Consider the following 13,468-nt stretch of genomic DNA (forward strand, 5'->3'; position numbering starts at 1 on the left):
CTTTTAAAACTGTCCCTCTGGTTGCAGTTTGACGTACACATGCAATCTTATAAATGAGCCACGAAGTGCTTTGTGAGACGTGCGCCCCCCATGGGCACCAACTTGCAGGGAGCATATCCTGCCAAGCTTCAGTCACACTTTGTCTGTTTGTAGTTTAATTACTTCGGAAAACAGAATATTAATTTTGATATGTGATTAGAAAATTTTTTTTTGTAGGCTTTACCACCAGCACCTGTTCAGAATCACACAAATAAGCATCAGGTATTCAATGCATCTCTTCAAGACCATATTTATCCGAGCTGTTTTGGGAATACTCCAGAGTGGAATAGTTCTAAATTTATAAGTCTTTGGGGATCAGAAGTGATGAATGATAAGAACTGGAATCCTGGCACTTTCTTGCCAGATACAATTTCTGGTAAGGAATTTGTTAAAACTTTCTTAAGGTTTTAAAATAACCCAAGCCGAGTAGATGACCATCTTTGTTGCAATCTCCCTGGATGCCCAGGTGTAGCCATGTGGCTGCTACCTCTCCCTCTGTCTCCAGCAGAGGCTGGAGGCCTATCATCCCGTTCCATTCTTTCACATTTGCCACCAGTCAGCCGTTGCATTGGCTGAACCGAGCAAGGCTCTGGCTCCATGGCTGGTCATCAGCACAGTGGGCTGCGATGGCGTGGCATCATGCTTTGCAGGGTTTGGTCTCCAAGGCTTTTACCTAGCCTTTAGTTCTTGAGCAGTGGAGACAGCCAGACCTCAATCCAGAGCACAGGGGCAAAAGGACAGGGCCATGGTCTGCTCAAATGCTTGCGTTCCTTTTCTCTGGTTTCTGTATTGACCCTATATGGGATCTCTCCCCTCCAAAGCTCCTTCCTCCCAGCTGCCTCAGCTACTGAGCTCGGCTGTCGCTTCAGTTTCAGGGTTAGGGGCTCCTAATGAGGGGCTGGTACCTATGCCTCCTCTCTGTCTTCCTGTGGCTAGAGCTCCTGGTAGCCCACACCCTGCCCTGCATGTGCTCAGAACAGAAGCTAGACTTGACATCCCGATCTGTGCTTGGAAAGGATCTCTAGCTGTGTGACCTTGGGCAAGTTGCTTAGCCTCTATGAGCCTCAGTTTCTTCATCTTTAGAATAAGAATAACAATACCAACTTCAGAAAGTAGTTTTAAGACATTAACTTTAAAAAGCACCTAGCACAGGAATTGGCACATAATAGGTGCTCAATAAAATTTTTTTCCCTAGAATAAAGGCTGGTTGACTAGCATCACCCCAAAGGAGTCATGACTTCAGTGGCAGCCCCAGTCTCAAGTGCTCAGTCCTCAGCATGCCCGATAGGGTTTCACTAAGATGCTGTTTCTCTTAGAAGCTTTAATTTTCCCATTCTTCTCTGAAGGGAGTGACATATTAGGGCCAGCACTCTCAGAAGCAAGCCCTGGAACCCTTCCACCTCCATCTAGCAACGAGGCACCTGCAGTTTCGGATAGTAAAGAGAAAAAAAGTGCTGCAAAAAAGAAATGTTTGTACAATTTCCAAGATGCTTTTATGGAAGCAAACAAAGTTGTCATGGCCACCTCCTCCGCCACATCCTCTGTGTCCTGCACAGCCACCACGGTGCAGTCAAGCAACAGCCAGTTCAAGGTGTCGTCCAAGAGACCCCCATCGATAGGTAAGGCCCCATAGCCCTTGGGACCCAGAGCCACTTGACTTATTTGCTTCTTCCATCTGCGCATTGTCTTTTACATGGCCTAGCCAGAGGCACAGATGTAATGAACACACAAAAATGTTCGTGCACAAAGCTCCGACCTCAGGTTTTGATTGGAATTTCAGCTGTCACTCTGAATGCCCTGGGCTTCTCTACACTGTATCTTACTTACTTTCTGAACACTTACTGTTCATGATGGGAAGAGGTCATTGCTCTCTGAGTGTGTGATAGATTCCTTGGAAGCTGCTTTAGGAAAATGCCAAGCAGAAGAGAACAGGTGCAAATTGACAGGGCTGCCTGTCACCCAGCCTCCTGTTACTCAGATAAATCCACTTGCCATCAGTAAAAAGGGGCCTGAAAGCCAGGAAGTTACCAGAGACCCTGGGCAATTGTCAAAGGGACACAGGAGCTGACTTGAGGGGGTCTCATCAGCGAAAGTTGAGACAGTGTGATCATTAAAACAATAATAATAGACCAGCTTATTAAAAGTGGGAGGCATGGGGCTGGAGTTTTGGCTCAATGGTAGAGTGCTTGCTTAGCATGTGTAAGGCATTGGGTTTGATTCTGAGCACTGCATATAAATACATGAATAAAATAAAGGTCCATCAACATCTTAATTTTTTTTTTTTTTAAGGGAGGCAGAGGAAAGGTGTGTTGGATTCTAGCATGCAGAGAAAGGCCTCCATAGGGATGGTAGAGCCAGTCATTTAGAGGGAAAATGCTTTTTTAACAGAAGCACATTACCATTCAGTGTGTACGAAGGATAGAAGCAGAAAGTCACCACTCTGAATACAGTATCGTAGCAGCTGATTGAAGTCAGCGTTCAGGGGATATTGAAATGAGGAACACCAGTTTGGGGAATACAACATTTCTACTTTCCAAAAGGAGCACCCCCAGGGATTGACCCATTACACACAAGAATAGGGGATCCTTCTGAAGGAAGCTGTCAGCCCTGCTTGACAGGTGCAGAGCTGTAGACCTTGGGTGCTTCCTGTTGCTGTGAAAATATTGAGGAACCAGTTCATTTTGCAAGATTCATGCCCAGACCATTTCACTTGACTCTAACAAGACAAGACGATTCAGATTGTCATGGCCTCTCAAAGATGCCTATGTTGTGGGGCTGGGGTTGTGGCTCAGTGGTGGGGTGCTTGCCTTGCACATATGAGGCACTGGGTTCAATCCTCAGCACCACATAAAAATAAATAAATGTGCCCATCTACAACTTAAAAAAAAAATTCCCATGTTGTAAAAGGAAAGAAGTTCATAAGGTGCTGGGGGGCAAGGTGGCATTGGGGTTGAAGGTCCTGGGGTGTTGGAAGCCTGAGCACAGACTGGGTGCACATTGGGTGGCAGCTCTGTGCTGGTGCTGGACATCTGTGGCTGGCAACAGGCATACTGGGGACCTAGGAGCCTGCAGTCAGGCATGAGGCCAGGTACTATGTACTCCAGAGTTCAAGCCAAAAACAGGTGTGTATGTGGAGAAATAAAGTAAATATGACAAAGCACTAAATGGTGACAAAGGATGAACAGGTATTCTTTGTACTATTCCTTCAAATTTTCTCTAGGTCTGAACATTTTTACAATAAAACATTGATGAAGAAAATGTAATTGTAGGAAACACGAACAATCTGTTTCCTCAGCCCTCGGCAGCCTCTCTCGCCTCTCTGTGTGCAGGTGATGTCTTTCATGGCCTCAACAAGGAGGACCACAGACACTCAGCACCTGCTGCCCCGAGGAACAGCCCCACAGGCCTGGCCCCGCTTCCAGCCCTCTCTCCTGCCTCGCTCTCCCCAGCCTCCACACCTCACCTTGCAAATCTTGCAGCCCCATCATTCCCCAAAACTGCAACCACAGCTCCTGGGTTTGTGGACACGCGTAAGACCTTCTGCCCTGCCCCCATGGCACCCCCGCCCGCCACCACAGATGGCTCCGTCAGCGCCCCTCCCAGTGTCTGCAGGTAAGCTGCGGATACCCAGGCCCCAGTGGGGAGGACTGAGGGCACTTTGGAGACAGGGTGCTGTGCCCTGGGGCCTCATTATTGATAAGTCCCATAAAATGCAAATGGAGTGCAGGGGGGGACCTCCCCAGTAAAGGCCACAGAGAGGGGGCTCCCATCTCAGCCTCTAGTTTTGCAGAGGGAAGAATAGAGGTCCTAGCTGCTGTGGCCCTCTGGCTACTGGTAGCATCATATGTGTAATACTCATTTGTTTTTAAGGCGTATTTGTTACCTGGATAGAATCAGAAGAACTTGTACAGCATTTATAGTGCAGCAGAGACCATACTCCACAGAGGTTTTTTTGTTTTGTTTGTTTGTTTGTTTTTTTAATAAAAGACCATGTCTGTTACCTTCAAATTAGCCTGTTTGAAGCCCCCCACACCCCCTAGTGAGGAAGCAGTGGTAGCAGCAACAGTCAGGATAGTAGAAGGAGTTGTTCAGGGGCACCTTACTAGCACCACGAATGACAGCTGCATGCTGTGCCTCCTGCCTGGACAACCAGGTCCTGTGGCCGCACTGTCTTTGCTGACTGTGTGTGTCAGTGACTGCTCTCCACTGCCTCTGTCTGAAATGGGCAGAGCAGCAGGGGGTCTTGAGGAACAGTGCTGAGTCAGTGCCTCCAGGGTGAGCTGCTGGCTAATAAGCTGTGTACCTTTCTGCAGTGACCCTGACTGCGAAGGGCACCGCTGCGAGAATGGTGTCTATGACCCACAGCAGGATGATGGGGACGAGAGTGCAGAGGAGGACAGCTGCTCTGAGCATAGCTCCAGCACCTCAACATCAACCAATCAAAAGGAGGGCAAGTACTGTGACTGCTGCTACTGTGAGTTCTTCGGACACGGCGGGGTGAGTGTGCACAGTCAGCGTGTGCTGACATGAGAATGGCATGACCTGAAGACTCTTCTGCAGGACTGCCACACTAGGTTGAACCTGGAGCATGGTCGTGCTGTGTGCTATAACTATAGCAGTTAAAACCAACCCCGAAGCAGCACTTCCACTGCCATGTTGTAAAATTTTAAAGAAATGAGGTTTTATCACTGCATTTTTATATTTGTGATTTTTTTTTTTTTAAGTAGTCAGTGAAGTAGGGGGAGATCCTTAACTACAATCAGTGGGGAATTGCTCACCAAGCTACAAGTGCACATAGGAAAATTGTGCTGTGTGCACAGTCAAGTCCTCTCGTGGAACAAATGACACTAAGGGTATTGATACACCTGCTTGCTTGGACATTTTTCAGGCCAATAATATTGTCCCTACCAGCAAATACTAGCCCTGCTTCTTATAGGATGGGCTGTGGGAAATGCAGGCGCATGTAGTAGTAGTTTTCTGCTTTAGTTCTGTCTGAATTTCCTAAAATGTGTGCATAATTACTTTTAACAATAAGAGGCTTGGCAGAAGGACCAGGGAGCAATGTTTTTCCTTTTTCAGCCCTGGGAAAGAAACCTTCAAGCAGATGGAAAGATACTGCAGACAGATTTATTGATATGAAAGGGTAGACACATTGTACTAAATTAAAAAAACAGACTAATCAGTATGTGTAATTGTTTCTTTTTGGCTTAAAAAAATTGTGTGTGTATTTTACCAGATTTTCACAAACATATAAAACTTGAGGAGAAGCTGCCAAAAATAATTTTTAGGTTAGTGATACTTGGTTCTTCTGCCATCTTATTTCCTTGTTTTTCACAAGAGCATGCACTAGTTAAGTAATTTTTTTAAGAAGAGGTTATTTTTGGAGATGTTTTGAGATTTGTTAAATTGGAACTGTGGCTTAATGTGATTGTGCCGTTATGTGTCCTAGCCTCCCGCTGCTCCAACAAGTAGAAATTATGCAGAAATGCGGGAAAAGCTTCGTTTGCGACTGACCAAGAGGAAAGAAGAGCAACCTAAAAAAATGGATCAGATCTCGGAACGAGAAAGTGTTGTTGACCATCGAAGGGTAGAGGATTTGTTACAGTTTATAAACAGCTCAGAGACCAAGCCAGTAAGCAGTACTCGGGCAGCGAAGCGTGCGAGGCATAAGCAGAGAAAGGCAAGTGCGTCTCCGGGTACAAGAGTGCTGCGCCCAGGAGGGCCGGGCTGGGAGCTTATTGACGCCCCAGCCCTTTTGCTTGAGATCCCCTGTCTTTCTCCAGTGACCTGGACTGGGCGATAGTTAAAATCTTACTTTGTGTGTGTTTTCCAGAAACCATTTCCTTGTTGTGTCATGGATTTGTAGTAGAACTCATATAAGCCTTTGGGTCCTGTGCTAGCCTCCATGGGATAGCAGCAGACCCTGCAGCACTGTGGGCATCTTCTTTCCCAAGGAGTTAGACAAGAAGGGTCTCTCTGGCGTGGAGAATAAAGAAGACCCCTGTAGGTGCATGAAGTGCCTTTGATATATGATGGGGCAGGACTCTTACCTTCCAGACACAGGTCCTACCCACTGTGCGTTCCAGATTTGGGCCACAACATGGCCTTGACATAAAGAGGGTAAGAGTGAGGTGACCAGGTTGATGGAAAGCCCTGGCTGACCAAGAGGAAAGAAGAGCAACCCTCACCAGAGGGGATGTGGTGTCACAAGAAACGGATGTCTGCTTATCCAGTGGTAGGGCTGTGAATAGACCTGGCATGTAGTCTGTCAGGCAAACAGCATTCAGAGGCTATGGGAATGAATATTATTTACCAACCCCTTCCGTGACATAAAAATTCTCTTAGGAGGTCTAAGGAGCCCATGTACCAGAGCAATTCCAAAAAGCCTCCTTGTTTCGACTCCTGAACAACATCTGGTTCCAAGAGCCAGACACAAGCAGGCAGATGTTGGCTGCATAGAGGGGAATCTATGAATGAAGGTTCCTGCCTTCAGGGTGGTCAGACAAAGACATGAGAACAGTGGCGACATGGACCAGAAGTTGGGCTGTGTTGCCGCTTTCAGCCTCATTATGTATGATTCTGAGGTGATTTTTCAGTAGGCAGATAAGCCAACACAGTCCTGAAAAGGAGGACCACCTGACTTTGAGGGCTAATCAGGGACTTGGGGGGCCTGTGCTGGGCTGGGCTCAGAAGATCTAAATTTGCTGAGCCTACTCAGGGACAGCAAGGTAGGTTCTCTATCCAGAGTGGTCAGTGGCCTTGGAGACCTCGCAGTGCTTTGTAGGTATTCTCTCTACCCCAGGTTCCTGTCTCGGACCTCACAGGCAGCCTGGATCCAGATCTGCATCATGCTCATATTGGTTAATTTCCTCTCAAGTTGCACAGCAAAATTGATGCCTTATTTGCCATGTAACATTGAATATTTCTGAAAGCCATTTGTTCTTTCACACTCATAAAAATATATTGGTACTTTGGTTTATCTGCCAGGGTGGGAAAAAGCTTCTAGTTTTTTGGCACTTTTTGCACTATCCTGTTGATGCTGATGAATGGATCAGCATCAGCACCCACAGGCAGAGGAGCTTGTTGAGAGCCCAGTCTGCATGGCAGACAGTAACTGCTGTTGACCCTCCGTGTACCAAGCTTCACCACCCTCTGGCTGGGCAGCACATGCAAGGAGCAGCCAGTCTCCCAGACTCAGCCAGAGGCTATAAAGCAGCTTACATTAGCCCACCCCAACCCCATACTCCTCCTGTAAAAGTAAGCATATTCCTTGGTAGATACATAAAATCTAACCATTCTTTAGGGCAAAATGATTGGAATTAGGTATTTTAAGTTTCTGACTTCTTATTGCCTTTTCCAAAGTTAATGTTCCATTATGTGATTCATTTTGTAAACTCTTCAGTTTTCTGTACTTATCAGTTTTTAGATTCTTACAATGGTCTTAAGCCACCTGTTTCTTTTCTTTTGCATCAATAGCTGGAGGAGAAGGCACGCCTGGAAGCTGAGGCCAGGGCACGGGAGCATCTGCACCTCCAGGAGGAGCAGAGGCGACGGGAGGAGGAGGAGGAGGAAGAAGAGGAGGAGGAGCATCATTTCAAGGAAGAATTTCAGCGGCTTCAAGAGCTTCAGAAGCTAAGAACTGTAAAGAAGAAGAAGAAGGAGAGGCCAAGTAAAGACTGTCCCAAACTAGACATGCTTGCTAGAAACTTCCAGGCAGTGACAGAGTCTGTCCCTAACTCTGAAAATATTCACAATGGCTCAGTAGAGCAATCCGAAGAACCAGAAACCTCATCTCTCTCCCCTTCAACACATGTGAACCACTCAGAGCCCAGGCCAGGGCTGGGAGCAGATGGGGATGCTGCAGACCCTGTTGAGGCCACAGACTCCAAACTCCTCCTCCCTAGGGAGGTCAATGGGAAGCAGCATGAGCCACTAGCTTTTTTCTTGGACATGATGCATCACCATAAAGAGGGAAATGGGAAACAGAAGCTAAAGCAGACCAGTAAGGCCAGTAGTGAGCCAGCAAGGAAGCCCACAGAGTCCCCCAAAGCCACAGAGGGTCAGCCCAAGCCCCGGGCCCAGACTGAGGCAAAGGCTAAAGTGGTTGAACTCACTTCCCTCTCAGAGCAGAAAAGAGAAGAGAGAAAAGTTAATAGTAATAACAATAACAAAAAGCAGCTAAACCACATCAAGGAGGAGAAGTCGAACCCAGCCCTCCCGGAGCCCCCATCTCCCAGCCAGCATCAGCAGAATGGGCGGCTCATACTGGCAGATTCTCCCCAGCCAAAGGGCAAGAACAAGAAAAGTAAGAAGAAGAAAGGAGAGCGAGCCAGCAGTTCAATCGGTAAATACAAAACGGGGAGTGTTTCTAGCCTGTGGGTGGTTACTGTTCTTTGTGAGACAGTCACATGAGGCAGGCACTGGGCCTGGCCTCTGTGATAGTCACCTGGTGGATGGGATGCTCTTGCCTGTCCTTGACTATGTGCCTTTTGTGACTTTTTCACCAACAGTGAAGGACCCATAGTCATGGCTATCATATTTTTTGTTATTTTGAAACACTTTTAGACTTATCAAAAAGCTATTAAGAGTATGCAGATTTTTTCTGAATATTTTTGATGTGTGGTGGTTGGATCTGCATATGGGGGACCTTTCCATAGTCAGGTTGATGTTTCCCCTGTGTGACCAATAAGCTAGGGTCTGTGCTATGAACTGGGAGTCCAGGGGTGCTCTTTTGCCTTTGCCCTTGCTGTGTTGGTAGCAGCCCCTCTGAGGTGAGAGCCCCAAGTCCCACTGTCCACCGCACACCTACTGACTTGCCCAGCCCTAGAACACACGTGAAGAACTTGCAGAATTGCCTGCTCTTGCCATTGTGAAAACTGTAGATTTCACCTGCTTTTGCTTTTTCTCCTTTTTTATAAATTTAATATATTCTGGGAAACATTCCAAATCAGTTCCTAGAGATTTTCCTCATTCTTACAGCTGCATAATATTTATATTTTAAATGTCTGCACTTTATTCAACCATTGCCCTATGTGCAGCATTTAAGGTTGCTGCCAGTACTTTGAAATTATAAACAGTGCTACAGTGAACACTGTTGTGTGTGTCTGTTTTCAAGTTGTTTGGAAGTGTATCTTCACAGTAATTTCTTGGAAGAGATACTGCTGGATCAAAAGGTAAGTGCGTAGGTAGTTTTGCTAAGTCACCTCCAAGTTCTACCCCAAACCTCCAGTCAGTCCTACCCAGCAGCATCTGAGTAAATTTGCCACAATCTGGCCAACAGAGTATGAGTTATTTACTTATTTTTTTGGTGGTACTGGTGATGGAATCCTGGGTGTTGCTCATGCTACGCAAAAGCTGTCCTCTGAGCAGCATCTCCTGTAGGTCCAGTAGTGTGCCACCACTCCTGGCCAGGCTTTTGTTTCATTTTGCTTGTGACATTAGGGATTGAATCCAGGGCCTCACTCATGCTAGGCAAGCACTGAACTACATCTCCAACTTCTTTTTTAAAATATTGAGACAGGATCTTGCAAAATTGCCCAAGCTGGCCTTGATCTTGGGATCCTCCTGCCTCAGCCTTCAGAATAGCGGGGATTATAGGTGTGCACCACTGTGCTTGCCTTGTTTATTCTGTTTTTAAGAATTCTTTATGTATTAGGGATATTGTCCTTTTAACTATGGAATATGCTACAGATGTTTTCTCCAAATTCATATGTTGTCTTCTGACTTTCTTAATGTTTTTCAGCCATATGGAAATTTTCTTTTTCGCTCTTACATAGTCAGCATTATTATTAATTTTTAATTGCCTTTGGAGTTTGAATGACTGGTAGAAAATCATACCGTAATCCGGGGTTAAAGAAAAATGTGCCCATGTTTCCTGCTAGTGATTGAGTGGTTCCTCCCTACATCCCCAGGCCCATTTAGATCTTGTGTATGGTGTGAGGAATGGAACCGTTTTACCTTTTTCCAAATTGTTAGTGAACCACTTGTCTCATCACCAGTTACTGAGAAGTTAGTACTGCACTCGAGACTCGAGTAGTTTATGTGTATACTGGGCTCTGTTTCTGCACTTGCTGTTCTCCACCTGTTTAGCTCTGTGCCAGTATTGCGTTGAATGAGTGTTAGAGGCTTTGTGTATTATAAATGTTGCGTGGGCTCTTCTCTCCTTTAATTTTAATTAATTTTAGTAATTACTTTATTACATAATTACTAAAATTAATTTCATCTGTTTCTTTTTGATTTCTTTAATGTGGCTAGATTCAGATCTCTGCTGGAGAGTGCTGCCCAACTGGTTATGGTGTGTGTGACAGCTGTCGACTCTGTTAACGCCATATCCTCTACTTCAGCCACCTGTTTCACAATTTGGGTCTTATTGCTGGCTTTCTGGGGGTTTCCAGGTGTGTTGTGTATCTGGGTCAAGAAAGCTCTTCTTCTCCTTTTCCAGTCTTTCTTTATATGCTTTCTCGGGTTTAGCTGCACTTTTCCTGATTGTAGGAGTTTCCACATGAATGTTAAGTTACTGGCCCTAGGACTAAGGTTTATATATTTTATCATGTTGGGAAAATATCCAATGCCTCCTCCATTGCTTGCATGTGTTTGTGAGGAATGGGTGTTGAGTTTTATCAGTGGTATTCTAGAGTCCCTGAAGATAATCAGGACTTTTCTTCTGAGGCCTATTCATGTGCTGTGTATTTCTACTAAATCTGCTTACGTTGCATCGCTCTTAGATTCCTGGAATAAAGCTCACTTGTGGCGAATTTTATTCTTTGATTTCGGAGTTCTATTTGCTGTTATTTTAATTCGTGAGAGACAGGACTCAGTGACTTCCTTTTTTCTAATTTTTTTGGGGGGTTTGTGTACTGCTTAAATCAACTTTGGGTATCAATATTATACTTGCTTCAAAAAAAGAATTAGTAGGGGCTGGGGATGTGGCTCAAGCGGTAGCGCGCTCGCCTGGCATGCATGCGGTCCGGGTTCAATCCTCAGCACCATATACAAACAAGGATGTTGTGTCCGCCAAGAACTAAAATAAATAAATAAATAAATAAATAAATATTAAAAAAAAAAAAGGAATTAGTAAACTTTGTTGTAGAACAATTCCTGCTATATTGAAAATGTCTAGATGTTTGATAGAATTCTCCTTTGTAGTCCCTTGGGCCTGGTGGGTTTTGTTTTTCTTATTTTTTTGGTGAGGTGGTTTCTTGATAATTTTTTCCTCTCCTCATGGAAAATGTTCTCATAGTTCTGCATATAATGAAGTTAATTTTGGGAGAACTGCCTTCTCATAGTAAGTTTTCCTTTTCACCTTAATTTTTAAATGTGTTTGCAGAGATGTCTACAAAGCAGAATTATTACTTACTTTAAATATCTTCTCATTGTTGTTTGTCCTCATCATTCCTTATTTTCTCTATCTGTGCTGTCTTCCTGTTTGGCCTAAGTTAGTGATTTGTTGTTGTTGTTGTTTTTTATCATACTCTTGTTAATTAGTTTTACCTTTTTTTTCTACCTCATTAACTCTATTCTATTTGCTCCATGAACTCTCTTTCATTTTACTTTATTCTTTCTCTTGGTGTATTTTGTTTGTTTGGTTTTTAATTGAACTCAGGGTATCTCTACCACTAAGCTACACATCCTGGCCCTTTCCATTTTATTTTCAGACAGAATTTCACTAATTTGCCCCAGTTGGCCACAAACTTGCCACCCTCCTCCCTCAGCTTCCCAGTTCGCATCACCATGCCCAGACTTATTTCTAACTTTTTGATTCAGAAATTTAATTAATTTTCATTTCCCCAATTTTTATTGATAAAGGTGGATTGGCTTTTGGAATTTTCCTCTAATCGTTGCTTCAAATATATCCAGTAGTTTTGATTTTTGTATATATAGTTATAATTTTTCCATTAGTTTTCAGTTTTAGAAATTCTGTGATTTCTCCTGGGCATGATGGTGTATACCTATGATCCCTGCAGCTGGGGAGGTTATATCAGGATGGCAAGTCTGAGGCCAGCCTCAGCAACTTAGTAAGGTCCTCTCTCAAAATAAAAGATAAAGGCAAGTGCAGTGGCACATGCCTGTAATCCCAGAGGCTCAGGAGGCTAAGGCAGGAGAATTGCAAGTTTAAAGCCAGCCTCAACAACTTAGTGAGGCCATGAGCAACTCGGTAAGACCCTATCTCTAAATAAAATATATAAAAGGTGGCTCTTGGGTTGTATCTCAGTAGTAGAGTGTTTGCCTCACACATGTGAGGCACTGGGTTTAATCCTCAGCACCACATAAAAATAAATGAATAAATAAAGATATTGTGTCCATGGGACTGGGCTGGTGGCTCAGTGGTAGAGTGCTCGCTTAGCATGCGTGAGGCACTGGGTTCGATCCTGATCCTCGGCATCACATAAAAACAAACTAAAACTAAAAAACATAAATAAATAAATATTTTTTTTAAAAAGATAATGTGTTCATCTACAAGTAAAAAATATTTTTTAAAAAAGGACTGGGACATGTCAGGTACAACCAGAGAAATGGGAAGTTTTGTCTGCTCCATTTGTGTAATTAATAATTTATTATTAAAAATTAATAATTTTTTTAAAAAGGGCTAGGGATATGGCTCAGTGATTAAGTGCCCCTGAGTTCAATCCCTGGTATTTATTAATTGATTGATTGATTTTAAAAAAGGGGTAGGGGACTGGGGATGTGGCTTAAGCGGTAGCGTGCTCGCCTGGCATGCGTGCAGCCCGGGTTCGATCCTCAGCACCACATACAAAACAAAGATGTTGTGTCCACTGAAAACTAGAAAATAAATATTTAAAAAAAAAAATTCTCTCTCTCTCTCACTGTCTCTTAAAAAAAGGGGGGGGGGTAGGGATGTGTCTGAAGTTTTTACCATCTCTCAATAATAGCCTCAGCCTGAGGGCACACCTGAGATGCAAATTGTCGCACCTAGTGTTGGCTTTGCAAATGTGCCCTGTGAGCTTGAGGTAAAAGTGCACTTTCTGTCTCATGGTGTAAAATTCAGTGTACACCTGTGTAATGTGTAGGCCTTCTGCCCTGTGCCCTGTCTTCCATACTTGCTATTAATGCATCTCATGTAGCTTCCTATATGAAGGTGGTTCTGCGCTATTGGAGCGTATTCCTGACAGTTACATATTCTAAAATAGCAGCTTGTACTTTTTTTTTTTCCCAGTTATAGATGGACACAATACCTTTATTTTATTTATTTTTTATATGGTGCTGAGGATTGAATCCAGGGCCTCATATGTGCAAGGCAGGTGCTCTGCCACTGAGCCCCAGCCCCAGCCCAGTAGTGGCTTGTGCTTTTTAAGAAGTGTACTCCTCTATATGTGTTTTGTGGTTTTAACTTGACTGCTGCTTAAGGATTGCAGTTGTTGCCCCCACTCTTTCTGGTTCCCATTTACCTGACAGGTGTCTTAGTCCCTTT

At 44.3% G+C, this 13,468-nt stretch overlaps 1 protein-coding gene across 6 annotated transcripts in view; it reads left to right on the forward strand.

Moving 5' to 3' along the window:
- Positions 1-13,468, forward strand: part of Fam193a (family with sequence similarity 193 member A) — a 148,401-nt gene that overhangs the window by 118,932 nt on the left and 16,001 nt on the right. For all 6 annotated transcript variants that reach the window (XR_013092156.1, XR_013092157.1, XM_076864561.1 and 3 more), the window contains 6 exons: positions 217-415; positions 1,386-1,658; positions 3,369-3,651; positions 4,353-4,536; positions 5,489-5,719; positions 7,516-8,383. Coding sequence is in view for 4 of the 6 variants with exons in the window: in XM_076864561.1 (XP_076720676.1) it covers positions 217-415; positions 1,386-1,658; positions 3,369-3,651; positions 4,353-4,536; positions 5,489-5,719; positions 7,516-8,383 (2,038 nt within the window). In the remaining 2 variants the exon portion in view is untranslated. The remainder of the gene's footprint in view (positions 1-216; positions 416-1,385; positions 1,659-3,368; positions 3,652-4,352; positions 4,537-5,488; positions 5,720-7,515; positions 8,384-13,468) is intronic.

Source organism: Callospermophilus lateralis, chromosome 8 (genome assembly GCF_048772815.1).
Source record: "Callospermophilus lateralis isolate mCalLat2 chromosome 8, mCalLat2.hap1, whole genome shotgun sequence".
Classification (NCBI taxonomy): domain Eukaryota; kingdom Metazoa; phylum Chordata; class Mammalia; order Rodentia; family Sciuridae; genus Callospermophilus; species Callospermophilus lateralis.